Raw genomic sequence first — 16,427 nt, 5'->3', positions numbered from 1 at the left:
CGGGACAAGAGCACGAACGAGGTCGAGTGCGACTTGGGCAAAATGATTGTTTACAAGGAGAGAAAGAGATTCCTAAGGAAAGCTCTGACTTAAAGCTATTTATACAATATTCATAAAGTGACTATTCATAAAGTATGAAAGTCACATGATCGTTCCCTCACAATATCTTCAAGCCTTCACCTCCAGCACAATATTCTCTGCAGGCAGCAATTTCATCCCAGTGGTAAAGTGTTGCCCTGTCTCAGCTCGGTTTTCTGCCTCCTCATACGAACTCCTCGACGCCCGCACGGCTGCCGGGGAGGACGTAGTGCAGCCCGACAAAGCCAATGAAGCCTAACTCTGGGTTAATGAGGTTGTAGGCGCTGTGGCCGAGCTCGAGCTGCTGCTTGAAGGCCTGATAAAGTTAAAGGGTTGCATATATTAAGGTCTAAGTTGTGTCTCCTGTGAGAAGCACAGCTGAGCCCAGCTATGTAATATCCACATCCCAGCCACCAGCAGATCGGATCTTCTTAGTCATGCGGTCTCAACAACCTCTGACCCCATTACCCAACATCGTATCCATAGTCTTTCAGGACTTCCGCCTCTCGTCATCGGAGTGATCGCCGTTGTGAGCGAGCTCCGTCATGCTCTCCGTCTCGTAGCTCTTCGAGGGTCTAAGCGGGGATCTGAACGGGAGGCGGTGCGAGGTGCGCTGCTGGCCGTCTTGCGGCCGCATACCCTCTGTCAGTTCCGCCACATCCGGCCGTCTGCCGTTCCGAAGATCATTCATCAGGTTCTTGCAGGCTCCCCAGGAAGTGACGATGTAGATGGCAGTGTTCCAGAAGCCTTGGAGGGGAAGAACGAAGGCGCTCATGTACTCTAGCGGCGCGTAGGTGCTCCCAGAGTGGACGAACGAGTACACTCGGTTGGCGCTGGACGGGAGCCATGTGATGAGAAGCGCAGTGAAGAAGAGGATGGCGCACTTCGTGTATCCCCAGGCCGCATTGTTCACGTCGTAGTTGCGCCGACGAGCAGTGGTAGGGCCCCGTCGAGATGTCGCGTCACTGCCGGGTGCCTGCCGCGTAAGCCGGATGGCGTCGTCTTGTGCCTGGCTATAGGCGTACGAATGTGCCGAGATGATGACAGTATACGCTTCAGTGTCATGTTGACCCTGGGGAGGCGCACCGGAACCTCGGCGGGCCATGGGCTGTAGATGGATGGATCGAGATTCACCCACAACTTCTGTTGTCACGCTCACTTCGGTCGTCTTAAGGCTACCCGTAGCTTCTCCGTTGACAGACAAAGGGTCGGGGTCCGATGTGCTAAAGTCATGAAGCTGTTTGCGCTTCTCGTAGATGGTGCGGCCAGCGCGAATGTAGATGAAGAAGATAATGACCATGATAACCCTGAGATACTACTTTAGTGTGTGCGTCACCATACATCTGGCCACAAAGGTGCTCACCAGATGGGGCCGTAGAAGCCGGCGATACGCCAGACGCTCCATTCAGGGGCAATCCAACACCACAACACGGCATTTCCGTAGGCTCGCTGGCCCGCGTGGTTTTTGACAAAGATGAAGACAAATGCGGGAACGAGAGGGATGCCGTAGCAGCAGCACAAGTACGGAATCTCCATCCCCCGGAGTCGTTTCGCATCAAACTTGAAGTAGAAGGTGAGGTAGACGTTGATAGCCATGGCCAGCGTCCAGAAGGCGTCTGCCGGCATGAACCTGAGTAATGTATTAGGGACAATGCCGACTGTTCGGAGGGGCAGGCAACCTTACGTACATCTGTATTATAAATGCTTGCAATTGGCAGCCAGCCGAGTTGATTGAATTGATGTATGTGCGCGACATCATTGTTCCGACGTTGGTCAACATGTTACCGAAGGAGGCGTAAAAGACCAGTCGGTTGATGGGCTTGTGGAAAGACTTTGATAGACAGAACGTCGAGATGGTGAAGACGGATGCCAGCAGAGAGAGGACAGAACATGTGCGCTCAATGGTGCTGATTGCGTCCAGCTGATTCAAGGAGAGTGATTTCGTCATCTTGTCAGGTCGCCTGAGATACGTGGCACAAGGTCGTCGATGTTGAGAATTGTTATCTGCCAAGAGAGTCCGGCCGCCCAGCCTTCTCGACAGTGCACAGGAGTGCCAAAGCGACCAGAACACTGAAGAGCCGGGCGTATATGGAGACCCCGTGCTCAATGATGCTGTGGTATGTGACGCACTCGCGCGCGGAGGTCAGGTGAGGGCACGGGGAATACGCCGAAAAATATAGACTTTCAGCAACCGCGTGGAGAGTTATTCAAAACAACGACATTGGGATCAGCGCAAGACCACACCCTAAAAGTATAACTAATGGCCTGGCTTATTGAGAGCTAGTAGAACAGCTCGCAGTGGGCAGAGGCCCAAATGGCACTGGGCCACCGCGCGGTGGGCATTCAAGAAAGCAATCAATCAGACGCTACCTAACTGCATGTCACACACGCTGCCTTTGTCACACTAGGTAGGAGGTGATGAGGGAGGAAGCTTCAAACTCTTAGGCAAGAAGTCAAGAGCCTCCTGAACAAGAAGGGGCGCCGCCGGCAAATACCTTATTAGCAAGGAAGACGAGGCAAGCCTGCCTTACCCATATTTTCTGCTCCAGGAGGCTGCGCCACCCCATTGCTTGGCCTTTTGACCACGATGAGAAGAGGAAGGACTTAAGCTTAAAGACGCCTTCACTCGGCCACAGAGCGAGCACAACTGGAGCAGAGGCGTCCTCGCCGCTGGCTCTGACCGGTGAGGGGGGTTGGAGGCCGTCGTCGATCACTCGGGGTGGGAGTCTCCCACATACAATCCCGGAGGGCCCATGTGATGACGTTCGGTGTTGAGTCTCTTTTCGGGCCAGGGACTAACAGATTCGGGTAGTCAACGCCGAAATGCGTACCAGGCACCTGGGGTTGTGCGCATGGGAGAGGCATGGAAGCCATAGCTGATGGTGTGGACGATGCGAGCGTGGTCTGGACTGACACAATGGTGCAATGGTGTCGAAGGGGAGAAAGGTAACTATCTACCACCTCGCCTTTGGTGTTTGGTCGCCAGACATCTGATGCAGGTACCTGATATCACGCTTTTGCCGGCTTCCTTACAGTCGTCGTCGTCGGCGTCGTCGTCGTCCTCTTCCTCGTCCTTACCAGCTACAGATTCAACACCACCACCAAGACGGCGACCAGACAAACCCCACTCAATCACCGTCGCATCAAACACTCATCTCCAAGGCCCCATCCGCACCCTGTACGATGCCAACTCTCTCCGTTGCCGACGGTGAACCAACCCTGGCCGGTGGGGCTGCTGAAAATGAGAAACCTGGGGCACACTGCCACGCTAGACACGGGTGGCCAGGCGCTGGCGGGTTTAGGGGACGCGTTTTAGGCGCGTCGACGCGTTAACTTCGTTTAAATAGCTTAAACTTAAATTGATTAATGGGTTACATAGGCATAACTTGCCATGCCCAAGTTCGTGTACATCTGTAAGGTGTAAAGGGAATTCATAAGATACAAGGGAGCCAGCCAATCAACGAGCCAGAATCCCACTTTGACAAGAAAATTTGATCAGCGTGCGGTATGGGGAAGCGTCTTTCCGGTGAAAGTGAAATGCGGGGCATCACAGGGGTCATGGGCCAATGGCGACGCGTACAAAGAACTTTCAGCGAAAGTGGCGAGACGATAGGGATGTGGCTGTCCTTCCTGGGCCTGACCTGCCCGCCAGCAAGCAGTTCGGCCCAGCCTTTTTATTTGATTGCAGCAGAAGGCGTCAACATCGAACTTGTGGGAATCATCCAACGTCCCTGAGCTCACCAGCATATTCCAGAAAACTTCTCAAAGTAGTACCCTCCATAATAAGCTTATTATCAGACAGCATTGTCAAACACCACAAGGCCCAGCCAGTCACTGTATGCCTGCCTTCGCCCGATGGAGGGCCCTGACTCTCCACGCAACGTTCAGAAACGGAGGGGGGCTGCGGACGAAGGTTCAGCATTGGCAAGGAAGCGGCCACTGCTGGATCGTTCCACGGAGGCTACCATCGATCTCTGCAAGCGTTGCCGTGCCATCCACTGGGCTGACTTCGCTACGCCTCCAGCAGCAAGCAAAAAAGGCTGGCCGGTTACCCTCTATTGACGCTGGCGCTCTTGGCCAGTCATCATGTCCGGCGGGAGAATCAGTGACTGAGGTGCAGACCACAGTTGCTGCATCCGTCGCTGCTACTCCTGCGACGGCGAGTACACGGGGCCACTCTCTTATCGGGGGATTTGGCAGACTAATTGGCGTCTTTCGCGGACAAAAGGAGGGGCCGCGCCCGAAAACTCCACTCCCGCCGTCGGTCGCAAGAGGTCAATCGAGGAAGTTGAAGGAGAAATCTCCATCGAGAGCGACGCGACGACGGTTGAGGCAGAAAAGGAGGAACATGCCAAAGAGCCCGGGGATGATTCCGTCGCCCAGTGGGAGAACCAACTCCAGGATTCTGTGAAAGAAGCCGATGCCCATGACGGGGCGCTTACATGTCTTGCTCCCATCGTGTGTCCTCCCGTGTCGCTAGAGGAACCTGTAGACTTCACAGCAGCAGCTCCTTCCGCGGAAAATGGTAAAGCGACGGCCTCTGCTCCCTCTGCTCCCGAACAAAAGGATGCCGAAGAGGGTGTTACTGCCAAACCGGAACTTCACGCCAACGAAACCATCGAGGCAGACGATTCTGAAATCTTCGAATCGACAAAATCCTAGAACACCGCCAATCCGCCGAGGACCATACTATCCTTGAGCTGCGCATCTCCTGGAAGGCAGAGAACCCCGCCGACGAATTTACCTGGGAACCTGAAGCCAACGTTCAAGAAGACGCCCGCACCATTCTCTTCAAATATTGGCGCACCGTCAAGGGCGAGCGCAAGAGCGCTGTTGTCGACGAAGACCTGTGGCATGTCCTCCACGTCGAGGGCCACCGCCTCGTCCCAAGCAGCGGCGACGTCCTCCTCGATGTCGCCTGGGTCGGCTCCCAGCAGCGGTCGTGGGAGCCCGAGGCCGCCGTTAGTGAGTATGCGCAAGAGCACGTTGATGATTACTGGGAGCGCGTTGGCGGACGCGACGAGGCCGTCGCCGCGGCGGGAGCTGGGCAGACCGCCAAGAGAAAGGCTGGGCCAAAGACCGACACCAAGGGAGCCCGAAGATCCACTTCCACCACCAGTGCAACGAAGTCAAGAAGAGTGGCGACAACGCCCAATGGGAGAGCCACGCGCGCGACGCGAAGTTGAACGACTTTTTTTCTTTCCGCGACTTCTTCGCATCCCTTGTCCGTTCTTTCCACTTTCCGGTATCCCTACAATCGCCCAAAATCGCGCGGGAACGCCAGACCGGATCTTCGCACCTTCATGCCATGCGAACAAGCAGCGGCAAGCAGGACAGGCAGTTGGGGTGGGCTTCCGGGCTGACCACGCGCCGAGGCGAGCTGGTTGCGCTTCCCATGCCCACCAACAGCTGGGCTCCAAAGTAGGGTTCGGAGAGAAGGGTTGGGGATGTGTCGGTGTCCCTAGAGGCGAGCACAACGAACGTTGCTTTGGCGCAGGCTCACTTCGCTTTGGGAGGCGACGAGATGGTGTTTGGGGTTTCGCCTGTGCACCTTGCTGTCCTGGACTTGATCCCCTAATAACGGTCAACTGCAGCCACCGTCAAGACACCGGGAGGTCCGCAGACCTCGACGATTTAGCGCCGCAGGTGTGCGGCCGTTCGGGTCGGCGCGTGCTTGTGTACGATTGCAAGCCAAGGGACAGGAAGACGGCTGACGCTGTTGGCGGGAAGTGTTGGTTGTGAAGCAAATTCTTGGGAAGCGGCCTCAGGCAGCAACGTCCGTGCGGGAATTCGGTGCGGGGAGGCGTAGCAGCTGAAAAAAGGATCGATCCCTGTAGCTCGGAGCAGCTAGTGAGGCCAATAGGATCATCCAGGGACAGCGAAATGCGAGGGTGGTGCGTGGTGGTTGGTGGAGAGCTGTTCGATCTTCAAGAGTACATCGAGGTGGTGACATTTCTTGCATCATCATCCGAAACTGTTGCCGGCAGGAAAAGTTGGAACATGATCCACCGAGCGCTGCCAGGCTATTCTGAGATGATTTTGGGAGCAACCATTGGCGGATGTGAGCAGGTGACTGCCAACCAGTCTCGAGACAATTTCGTTCTTTTTGTCGGCCGCTCTGTTCTGTGACTTGATGTTGTTGATTGCGTCTAGAAATAGGGGTAAGACCCCTGCAATAAGTAAATAAGGGGTGCTGCGGGTCTCACTCGCGGCTCCAAATCCAGTCAATGTGCGGCCCCAAGCGAGACTTGGCTGCTCGCCAATAATTAATTTACTTGGGCTTCCAGTTCGAGATGCAGTAATCTGCACACACAATTTATTTCGCCCGGTGGTTTACAACCAATAGGGCACTAGTTGCTATTATACAAATCCGTTTCTCAAGCTTGCCATGATCTCGCAAATAGAGAAATGCAGTACAGTGGGGTTCGGGTCCAGCGTCTACGCAGCAGATGGAAACCCACGTCAGGGTCCGCGCAAACGTTTGTACTATGTAAGCCTCATTGTTTTGAATGCCCTATCGGTCGGACCCATATGTGACTGTTGGCCCTGTCATATCCAAGCTGGTCGTCGTGGGGCCTGATTATGCGCCTGTGCTGGACCATTTGAGGGTGAATTGCAGATCCTCCGTATTCGTGTCAATACCAACATGTAAAATTACTGCCTGGTCGTGGGGACGGGGCTGAATACCAGGCTGTATTTGCCGACGATCTTCATCATGGACGAGTACCCGTGCAATCTCTTCTCTTCCATTTCAGATCTCAAAAACCATCTTCTCACGGCCGGCAGCATCAAACCACGGCGCTTCGGGAAAGCACCAGCATAAAATCACATGATGGCTGGAGCCTGGGACACGCCAGAAATGAGGAACCCCATCACCAGGATCCATGGGTTCGCCACCGCCTTCGGAGTCATGCGCTGGATGTTCGCCGTCATGATCCTGGGATTTTCCGCCTTCACGGTACAAGGCGCGACCATCCCCAAGATCAAGCCTCCGGCGTCTTTTCTCGTCGCATGCGTAGGTTCCTCTGCCAGATTCATGGCTCTTCCTTATACTCCGACTCTTGTTTGCCTGCTCTGCTGCTACTGGGCTAATCATTTTGGCGCTTTTCGAAGGCGACCCTCCACGCCGTGGTGCTGTGGTACCCAATGACACGACCAGTGTCGCGAACGGACCCGAGTGCGTCCAGACTGTACATGATAGCCATGGCCGTAATGTCCATCGCCTGGGCTGCTGCTGTCGCCGCAGGGTCTGCCATGGTTGTCTTCACCAAGGACCATAGGAATGCACCCACTTGGCCTGGGCACAAGTGCAACCCCGATCAAGTCAAATGCTTCGCCCCGAACGACAATTCAATGTCGTGGCTCTGCATATTGCTTTCGGCCTTGACCTTGTAAGACCTCGGACTAGAATTCTGCACGTTACACGCTTGCAGTGTCGATACTGACTGTCTCGCATAATACTCTCTTTCGTTCAACTATGCCTTGTATGGGGGCTTAGACTCTGTTCGTTCACACCAGAAATTATACAGGAAGCCTTTGAGCTTTCAAGGCCCGAGCATCGATCCGGCTTCGCATTGGCGATTGAAGCCCCTTTCCGTAGGATGTACCGAGCACTCGGGGACGGCGACGAAAGGGCAATGTGATCCTTTGCATCTGATTGTGTCAAAAAAAAAGTAGTGAGTGGCCTCAGCTACGCAGAATGTGGATGGATAGAACAGATGCTTCAATTGACTGGATCGCTTGCCCTCCTCTCTCTTCTTCGAGGGCTACGCGTACTATTTATCCTTACAGGCCGGTTTCGGTCGTACTGTTGATCCGACGGATCCGGAGCCTTGGCTTAATGTCATCTATCCGGTTCCGGCATCCTGAGTAGATCATAGACTCTGTTGGAAATCACAAGTGTGAGGCGACCAAGTCGGTGGCAAGGTGTGGAAGAAGGTGGAATATTCCACAGAGATCGTGCCTGTACATAAATAGGAGTTCTCCTACTGTTCATTTAGCATGAATTAAGCAACTTGAATCTTCTCATTTCAACAATAAGTTATAGCGTGAACTTTCATTCCGCCGCGCTTCAGCCTCCGCTTTCTGCCTCTTCGCACAGGTCAAAGCGGCCCGCAACTAGTTCTCATCTGTACTCTTTTCCCCTTTAAGACAAAGCGTGGACGGCTCTGTGAGGGGGGAACAGGTCGCGTGAACTAGGAGTTTACAGCGTTGGATGTGGTGTCTCATTTCTCAACACTTCAGATTCTCATCCGTCCTACAATCACTCGCCATATCACACGCACAGATCCAGTGCCACTGAGCCGAGATGCCCGTCGCCTTGACCGCCTGCGAGACCAGCCAGAACTCGTCCGCCCTCGTGTCAGTGCGCCACATGTGCTCCGTTGCATGGGGTGAGAAATGCCCATCTTGACAAGAAGCATGATTCACTCGGGGACAGAAACTTACACGCGGGCCTATTTGTGTTGATTTTGGTAAAAATGCAAGGCGGGACAGGTACAGTAGGGCATCGTAGACGCGCGACTTTTCGAGTCTTGCTCTACAGAGTCGACAATCTTTCTGGATGTTACCGTCGGGCGTTGAGTTTACCATCAAAGCCCTAAGCCTTACAGTGGAGCCTTCGGCGGGACCCCCCTGAGCCGTGTTTCCTTATGGCTTGTGTGACGGTCACGTCTATCGTACAGGTATTAGAAGTGTACCTACCCTATAGTCTACAAGACTATACAGATACCACCCGTTGCTTACTGTCACAGCCGTGCTTGGTCATCCCGCTGACGGGTAACAAGCTTGAAACAATGCGCCTTCGTGCCGATGATATGCTGGATAGAGGTCTGTTTGCATTTTACGGAGAATGTTTTGATGGGGAAGCTTCAATTTCGCGTCGCGAATACGTTAGCACAGCCCCCACCTTTGAGCGTTGCGTAGATTTTAGCATTACCCGTTGGCATTGTGGGGCAAGCCGCCTACCAACCTCGACGTAGAGATTCCAGCTCAGCACGTCCTGTGCCCCAACAGGGGACTTTAGGGGCCTCGCGGCCCTCGGACGAAAAATATACATACATACATCCATACCACCCGTTGCTAGGAGAGTGCTGTAGGTATTCCTTGAGGCGGCGGAATCGAGAGAAATTGGTCCTCTTATGACGAGGATTCGCTTCTATTACATAAGGTGACTTGTTCTAGCATCTGATTCTGCTCTCGAACGAGACGTACTCTGTCATCTTAACAAGCTTCGTGTCATGCACGGCCTGGTGCGATCCAGGATGCGCGGCACGTGATGAGGTTACCCCACCTTTTTCAGCCAATGAAGATGGTATCACTCCTTGTATCCATGGCGAATTTAATCGCGGCTCACACCGCCTGTCAGTTTGGTACCCAGTCTTCCCCGTCCAACGCCACCTTTGCACGTAACTGAATTTCTGTTATCGGCTTTCTTAGAGTTGTGCCATCCGCATAAATTTTTTTTTTTTCCCCGAGACTCCAACAAGGGACTCGGCAGATCGCAAGCTGGGCGGCCAAGCTTCCGGCTAGTCCGGATCTGGAAAGGCGCAGCAACAGATGGAGCTATTGGGGGAGCAAGGCCAAGCTGTAAATAGCTTAGCGCCACATGCAGGTGGGGGCGTTGAGAGGCTGGGCCGGTGAAGTTTCGTGGCGCTCCTTCCTCTCTGTCTCTGAGACTTGGGACAAGCCACATCCATGCGAGCTTCTGCTGCTCGATTCAGGGGATTTCCTCCTTTGGGGCTAACCCATCCTTCCGCCCAATGAGAGATATGACATGCCATTATCCCAGAAGAGGTGGTACAAAGTGGCACCCCATTTGCGCCACCACCTTTTGAACGAGCCAAATTTCTTTCAGTTCTAGCCGATCATTGTATCAGGCTCTGCATCACCTTGCCGATCAATGGGTCTAGGCCAATCTATTGGGTTGCTTAATGCAACTCAGAAGGTAGTATGGCCTGATTTTGCGCATCACTGCCTCTTAAGTCGGGGCGAGGTTAGGGAATCTGCTCGATCTATTGAGCGGTTGTCATGCCGAGGGCAGGCGCCAATTACTATGTAGTACATTGGTCCCTCCGATCAGCTCGAATAGGACATACCGGTATCCTCACACAGAAAGAGGGGCAGAAAGCATCAATCAGGTGGTCCATGCACAGGATCGTGACTTTCTCAACATCTGTAGGTACCACAATATCCTTGCTCGGTGGCTGATGATACACCAATGGGATATCCTCTGACAGCCAGGGTTTCCAGCTACCAATTTTAACGCTATTACTTTCAGCTCAGCCCGAGCTGAGTTTGAGGTGTTCAGGGCGTCCTCAAGTGCCCCAGCGACCCCTTTCGACCTCGAGATATCTTCCCCAGATACCATCTCCCTTTCCCCGATGCCAACTGGCTTCGTGCCGCATCCGACCGTTCCTCGGGACCTCCGAGCTACCGAGACCTGGATAAACCGACGCCATTGTCACTTCCTCCAGCATGGTAATCAAGCCCGAGTCTCCTCCCGCACCGGCACGCAACTCTGGTCGCCACAAACCATCGGAAGCCCCGCCCACGCGGGCAATCGAGAAGCGCCACTCCACGCAGTTAAATGCTGCATTTACCGAACTACGGAATAGTATCCCTAGTATGAGAGTTGTAATGGCAAAGGAAGGAGAGGAGAATGCAACGAAGGATCCGCAAGAAGGAACGCCTAAAACAAGGGTGGATAAGGTAAGCTAGCACCCAACTCATGATTCAACGATTCTTACCTAGAATACAGGAGGCCATTATGTGTACGGCGACGGAGTATATTGCGACCCTCGAGGAGAGAAATAGATCTCTTCTAGAAGAGAGCATAGTACTGCAATCAACAATCGCTGCGTTTGAGATGTTATTTCGTCCTTAATTGACCTAGACCTCGCTATCAAAGAGCAACGAGAAGGCGCTTCGGGAGCAAAGGGTAAGACCGGCACGAGAGCGTTTATGGCAATCGGGGCGCTTCTGGGCGAGCAGCATTCCTTCATGCACGATCCCGGGTCATTCTTCTGGGTCCTGTTCTGGATCTGCATTCACTACAATGGGCCAGATCAGGGGAGAGTTGTTCCACGGGTTGAGAACTGGAACTACGTGGATATGGAGGAACTAGCGAAGTTAATACTTAGTAGGGTGTACTACTAGCCTTTGCAACCCATCTGGATCCCTCTCTCTCGCCTTGATAGCTTTCCTTGAAAAGCTTGTCTCGCACCCATAAAAGCCATGTCCCGTCAAGCTGACAAGCCAGGCCAGCTTCCTTCCACAACGCCAAAACACCATCTTCAACACAAACTCCACATTATGTTATTGGACGGCCCTATCCCTTATGCAGGAACAAGATGCTCCTACCGAACGATTCCGTAAAGGCCGCTCATGATTATGTGCGCACCTATTGGGTCCCGGGGTCTCGGAGACCGTAGATGAGCGAAATCCCTCGCCGGTCAAGATGATCAACACACAGTCAATCAATCAGTCATAACGACGTTATCAAGGTTGTAATTATCTTCAATTGAATCAGGCTATTTTTGCCTCATCTAATCGTACATTTCCCTGTGCCAAAAGCCACCAACTCAGACCGTCAGACCCCACTTACGGGATCACGAGATCTGACAGGTCCGCAACATCCAGGGCAGCCTACCCTCCACCTCTCCGATATATATGGGGTCACCCGATCAACGATCAAATCGATCGATTGGGGGTTGGATCGATACGATATCGATCGAGCAGGATGTTGAAGATCAAGAACAAAAGACGGAATGGGTGGCAAATCGGCCCCCGTGTCGCTGCAGGACGTATCTATACGATGGCGGCGTTTTTGGTCTACGAGAAGGCTATCCAGACAGCATATAGCGTCAGAGACAAGAGGGAGCTCTCTTCGATGAGAGTTACTGGCATCAACCTTGGTGCCGGGCTCGTCTCTGCTTTGGCTGCCGCCGTCGTCTCTCAACCAGCCGATACGATCTTGAGTAGAATCAACAAGGAAAAAGCAGGCAGAGGCGAAAGCACAACCCGCCGCTTAGTTCGCATCGCGACCGAGCTTATAATTAGTCATCTGCAATAGCTGGGAGAAATGACGCGCGCTGGTCATCCTTAGAAAAAAGGTGCAGAGAAAGGAGAGGAGTCCAAGACCAGAAAGGCTTAGTAGAAAGATGACCTTTCCGAGCAACAAGATTCCCGCCACTATGACAGCCACGGAAAGCTCCTTTATGGAGTAAGCGATCGGGGAGTATGGTCATTGGGTACTGGATGTCGTCGGTGGCTCTCTCTGTCGTCGCTCCCGAGCTGCAGCATCGTAGGCGAGACGTACCTCTATAGGTTCCTCTTGATTTGCAGCTTCTTCTCGCTCCATGGGGTCGATACTCCTGCAAATATGGGGAGTACACGTGGCCGAAACCTCGAGTTATTGAAGTTTCATACGGCAAACGTCCTGACGAGTCAGATCTAGACGAAGGCTGCTCGGACTCGGAGCTGCAGCACGATTACGACGGTATCGGCTCGCGGGGTCTGGAAGAAGACGAGTCGCGCATGTCCACATCATCATTTACTTCTTATCTCCATCCGCTAGTACCTCAGCGGTCTTTCATCATCGTCGCCCTTCCTTGCCGATCCGTTCTCGTCGAAGCTATCTGCAACACTACATGTGCTTTCCCCATGATTGCTTGTCGCAGCGTCGACGTCGATGCGATTGTCTTCCGTGGTATAAATAGCCTCGCCCAGTTGCAAGCTTGAAGATGAAGATTGGCCAAGAAACCCCGTGTCCCTGTTCGTCTTTGACCGGCCATTGAAGGCAGCTGACCCATCTGGTCCTTCCTGCAACTCGATAGATACTGCATCAACTCCACGAACAGTACGAATTCCCTCCGTGGAGACTCTTGTCCTACTATACGTGGTCGTGAGGCTTTTACTTGGAACGGTTCCCTGTCGCGTTGTCTCAAGGTCGCCAAAAGTACCATTAGAGATGACACCACATTGTCGCTGTCTGGCAATTTTCCCTATCAAGTCTGCCATTGACATCTCGATCTTGAGTTTGACTATGTAGGCGAAGGGATGAAACTGCATGTAACTGAATTCATAGTTAGCAGTGTCTCCCATTATCTATTCCGCTTTTCCTCGTCTTGAAAGTTTGTCGGTTCATGCGATGTAGGGAAATATAATGGAGTTGACTTACACGAACGTGTTATGCAAGCTCATCATAGAGATAATAAGGACATCCATGCTGAGAGAGAATCCGACGATGCACATATTGAACTTGACCAGACCAGGGCTCCTAATAGTGCAGACCATTTAGACTATTAGTGCAGACTGCAGATCAGGGCAGGGAATACGGACGCCCGGTGTGGACGCTAAGTACGCTAGGTTGTTGGCATGGTGTTACAAAACCAGGGTACCCATGATTGTTGCTGTGCCAACCACTTTGTTTTGGATATTTCTGATCAATTCACTGGTGCGATCCGGATCAACAAGGCTCGTTTCAAGGGGCGCATCATCCTAGTCGTCAATCCACGAACGCCCGTCGTGGATTGATTATTGATCTTGGATTGTAGTCTGCACTAATAGTGTAAATGGTCTGCACTATTAGGAGCCCTGGACCAGACTCTTATACTTGGTTAGGCCATTTGCCACTAGGTTCTGTTGAACAACGCGAATGAAATAGAAATTGAGTGCTCCGTCGACAAGAAGATAGATCGCCTTCTCGACACGGTCCCACCACTCGTTGATCCAGATATATCTCTCTGAGATCTGGAGACGGGCGGGGATCCAAATATTATAGACCGAGATATTAACGGCTGTGATTAAGACAGCAACACCGACCTTAAGACGGTACGCCGTTACCGGATCCGTGAGAAGGATAGAGCAACGATTAATAATAATTTGGAGAAGAAATTGAACCTAAAATGGTTAGAGTCATTGATAACTTCAGAAGGGTAAGTGGAGCATACTTACTTGAAGTGCCCATGTAGTAACTACGGAGGTTATTATCTTATTCTTGGCGACTTAGGGTGCTTCTGGACTGCTTACGAATGCAAAAGTAGAACGCGAAACTAGAAGATTCAATCTTAGTACCTCCTTCAAACGTTACATCACCAAGAGATGTCTCCTCGCACTCTCAACTGCCCTTACCAGCACGGTCAGAATTTCCAGCGATACCTTGACTATCCAGATATGTTCGATCCGTTACACCTATAGGAAACGTGGGCTGTGCGAGGAGGAATCATTGAACACATAGGAAACAACGCTTACCTCGGGGGAATTATACCTTTCAAGTGCAACCAACAGATAATGCTGAAGATGAGGCATACGAGAATCTCGAGCCAAATCATCCAAACATAGGCACTGCGGAATACGAGAAGGCCGCGTCTCTCGTAAATACGTTTTGTTTGCTTCATGGCTGTCCAGGTGGTGAGCCATCCAAAGCCAATCGTGAAGCCCCAGGCCAGCGAAGCAAGAGCAAGGTCATCTTCAGTGACCTCTTGGAGGACAAAATGGGGAGAGAGAAGTGTGATCATTGTGAACCAAGTATGGGTTGACATCAACTTGGAATGATCATAACCTTAGCTAGACTCTGGTTCCATTCAGAAGAGGCATCACAAATTTAAATGAAGGACGATAGTGATCAAGATAGATATCCTTGCCCATGTATCATCACCCACCAGTCAATAGCTTAAGCCACAGGAACTAAAGTCCAGCCCTCGTACGGATCTAGTGACAAAGCACTGACTTGGGTACGTCGTGGCGCCCGCAAGCATCCCCGGCCTCTGCACAGATTGGCTGGAATTCAAGCCTCCCTCCCCTTGCCGGAAAATCGCCCACCATTAACAGCACAGGAGGCTTCGGTACCCGAAGGCGACTCCGGTTAGAAAGCTTCTTGAGCTTCAGGCAAGCTTTCAGAGAGCACGGGCTTGCCGAAGACTGGTCTAGACTCGGCATGGACGTTGCTTGTGGAGTGGCGTAGCGTTTGGCGCCACGCTATAGCCAACTTGTATTTCTGGTAAACTCCGGAAAGGGAAGTATGGCGTAACCTGGGCTAAGTGATCAACATAGAATGCTGAACGACTTTCAGGTTGAACATCACTATAGGAGTAGCGCTCTAGGGTTAGAGGCTGGAGTGGTTGAGTGTCGCGAGATTGGATGCGATTCTTAGTAGATCTGACTATACCTTCAAGTTAGCATAACATCTCGTCGGGTCCCTTCTCTGTACAATTCAGCACCTAATGTGCAATCTCCAGCCTGGTAGCCCCCGTCGTAGAGAAGAAAATTAAAAATCAGCAAAACGCCGACCATCGCTATGGAGAGAGCGATGAGCGCTAGGGTTTCGGTGTATTTCCAGATTTCTGCGGCGCGAAAGAATCAAAGTCTTGGGCAGCGTCTATTACGTCAAACACGCGATACTGCTGGCACAATAGGTAGACAGGCGTTGCGAGAGTCATTTGCTAGAATAGCAATTGATACGAATTGCTTCACGCGAGGTGTGAGTCTTTCTTCTGGGTGAAGTGACCCTGTCCACTCCTGGCCTGTCCACTCCTGGCCTGTCCACTCCTGGCCTGTCCACTCCTAGCCTGTGCACCGCGAGGGCAGAAACGGCACCGGTGCGTCGTCACGGCGGAAGCCATGTGAAAGTGGCAGATACCAATCCTAACGCCACGGGCCGCTGATATCCAGCCATGTAAGCGTGACATCTGCTGCTCTTAGCGCTTGACGGACGAAAACCTTGTGGGTGGGTCCATGAGTCACATTCCCGGAGGGCCCGGTGCGGGGCAGCAGGTACTGGGGCTGCTACACTGTGATCGACGCTTTCCTTGCATGATGCACCATTTTGTGGCTTGTGGAAGGCTGGTACATCGCCCCGGCGGAGCTTCCCGTGCAGGGTGAAGTTTGTTGTTTGCGCTAGTGTCCGTTCCACCGCATTCTGCAGTTGGGCCGCTGGGTGCCGGCATGGTTCTGGGTTAGTGCCGAACTGTGGCGTGAAGACAGTGTTTCTAGCACCGACGAGAATCCTCGGGTTTCGTTATATGGGGATCAAGCTGTTGCCGTCGTGCGTCCCCTCCCCCTATTTATCAGCGCGCCGCTCATCCATTCCCACTGGCATCTCGATCGTGTTGAAGAGCTATACCTGTAGATGTCTTACGCCGATCAGAACGACGCTGACGCTGACGCCACAAATCCGGCGGGATGGCAGCGTGAAACGATAAAATTGTTCGTTGCTAAGGACCCAGGCTTGCGGTGCTATGACATCGAGTCCGTGCCAGTACTGGGTCTTCTTAGGTTTCTCCCAACAACGTGCTCAGGGGAGAAGCAGGAATCCACTACCGGGCCCGCCCCGGCCTTAACAAGCGTTT

The 16,427-nt window shown here is 52.7% G+C and overlaps 6 protein-coding genes across 6 annotated transcripts; 4 read left to right on the top strand and 2 right to left on the bottom strand.

Moving 5' to 3' along the window:
* Positions 1-568: 568 nt before the first annotated feature.
* On the bottom strand, positions 569-2,026 carry BGZ61DRAFT_372358 (G-protein coupled receptor; the record flags this gene model as incomplete). The annotated part of the gene is made up of 3 exons (XM_046242169.1): positions 569-1,385; positions 1,442-1,708; positions 1,767-2,026. The coding sequence occupies 3 exons, from the start codon at positions 2,024-2,026 to the stop codon at positions 569-571; spliced, it is 1,344 nt and encodes a 447-aa protein (XP_046094846.1).
* A 2,138-nt stretch (positions 2,027-4,164) lies between these two features.
* On the top strand, positions 4,165-5,264 carry BGZ61DRAFT_540959 (uncharacterized protein; the record flags this gene model as incomplete). The annotated part of the gene is made up of 3 exons (XM_046254978.1): positions 4,165-4,183; positions 4,307-4,657; positions 4,741-5,264. 3 exons carry the CDS (start codon positions 4,165-4,167, stop codon positions 5,262-5,264), a joined length of 894 nt encoding a protein of 297 aa, XP_046094845.1.
* Positions 5,265-6,431: 1,167 nt separating this feature from the next.
* On the top strand, positions 6,432-8,098 carry BGZ61DRAFT_466731 (uncharacterized protein). Its single transcript, XM_046247702.1, has 3 exons — positions 6,432-7,093; positions 7,192-7,469; positions 7,535-8,098. The coding sequence occupies exons 1-3, from the start codon at positions 6,908-6,910 to the stop codon at positions 7,719-7,721; spliced, it is 651 nt and encodes a 216-aa protein (XP_046094844.1). The 5' UTR covers positions 6,432-6,907; the 3' UTR covers positions 7,722-8,098.
* A 2,243-nt stretch (positions 8,099-10,341) lies between these two features.
* BGZ61DRAFT_190212 (uncharacterized protein) lies at positions 10,342-11,061 on the top strand. Its single transcript, XM_046237792.1, has 2 exons — positions 10,342-10,788; positions 10,838-11,061. Exons 1-2 carry the CDS (start codon positions 10,555-10,557, stop codon positions 10,961-10,963), a joined length of 360 nt encoding a protein of 119 aa, XP_046094843.1. The 5' UTR covers positions 10,342-10,554; the 3' UTR covers positions 10,964-11,061.
* On the top strand, positions 11,036-11,373 carry BGZ61DRAFT_466725 (uncharacterized protein). The gene has a single exon (XM_046247701.1). The coding sequence runs from the start codon at positions 11,041-11,043 to the stop codon at positions 11,233-11,235; it is 195 nt and encodes a 64-aa protein (XP_046094842.1). The 5' UTR covers positions 11,036-11,040; the 3' UTR covers positions 11,236-11,373.
* Positions 11,374-13,044: 1,671 nt separating this feature from the next.
* On the bottom strand, positions 13,045-14,597 carry BGZ61DRAFT_404778 (uncharacterized protein; the record flags this gene model as incomplete). Its single annotated transcript, XM_046243132.1, has 6 exons — positions 13,045-13,153; positions 13,259-13,338; positions 13,681-13,980; positions 14,035-14,054; positions 14,110-14,132; positions 14,332-14,597. Coding segments are annotated over 6 exons (798 nt in total), but the record flags the coding sequence as incomplete, so codon positions are not given.
* Between the last annotated feature and the right edge of the window lie 1,830 nt (positions 14,598-16,427).

Source organism: Ilyonectria robusta (assembly GCF_021365365.1).
Source record: "Ilyonectria robusta strain PMI_751 chromosome Unknown BGZ61scaffold_51, whole genome shotgun sequence".
NCBI lineage: Eukaryota > Fungi > Ascomycota > Sordariomycetes > Hypocreales > Nectriaceae > Ilyonectria > Ilyonectria robusta.
This window is presented reverse-complemented; position numbering and strand designations above follow the sequence as displayed.

What these genes read in the sequence shown, in the direction of transcription:
- BGZ61DRAFT_466731 (XM_046247702.1), top strand. Translation starts at nt 6,908, where the DNA reads ATGATGGCTGGAGCCTGGGACACGCCAGAAATGAGGAACCCCATCACC. An exon ending in CGTCTTTTCTCGTCGCATGC is followed by an intron (nt 7,094 to 7,191) that starts GTAGGTTCCTCT and finishes CGCTTTTCGAAG; the next exon opens with GCGACCCTCCACGCCGTGGT. An exon ending in TTGCTTTCGGCCTTGACCTT is followed by an intron (nt 7,470 to 7,534) that starts GTAAGACCTCGG and finishes ACTGTCTCGCAT; the next exon opens with AATACTCTCTTTCGTTCAAC.
- BGZ61DRAFT_466725 (XM_046247701.1), top strand. Translation starts at nt 11,041, where the DNA reads ATGGCAATCGGGGCGCTTCTGGGCGAGCAGCATTCCTTCATGCACGAT.
- BGZ61DRAFT_190212 (XM_046237792.1), top strand. Translation starts at nt 10,555, where the DNA reads ATGGTAATCAAGCCCGAGTCTCCTCCCGCACCGGCACGCAACTCTGGT. An exon ending in CTAAAACAAGGGTGGATAAG is followed by an intron (nt 10,789 to 10,837) that starts GTAAGCTAGCAC and finishes CCTAGAATACAG; the next exon opens with GAGGCCATTATGTGTACGGC.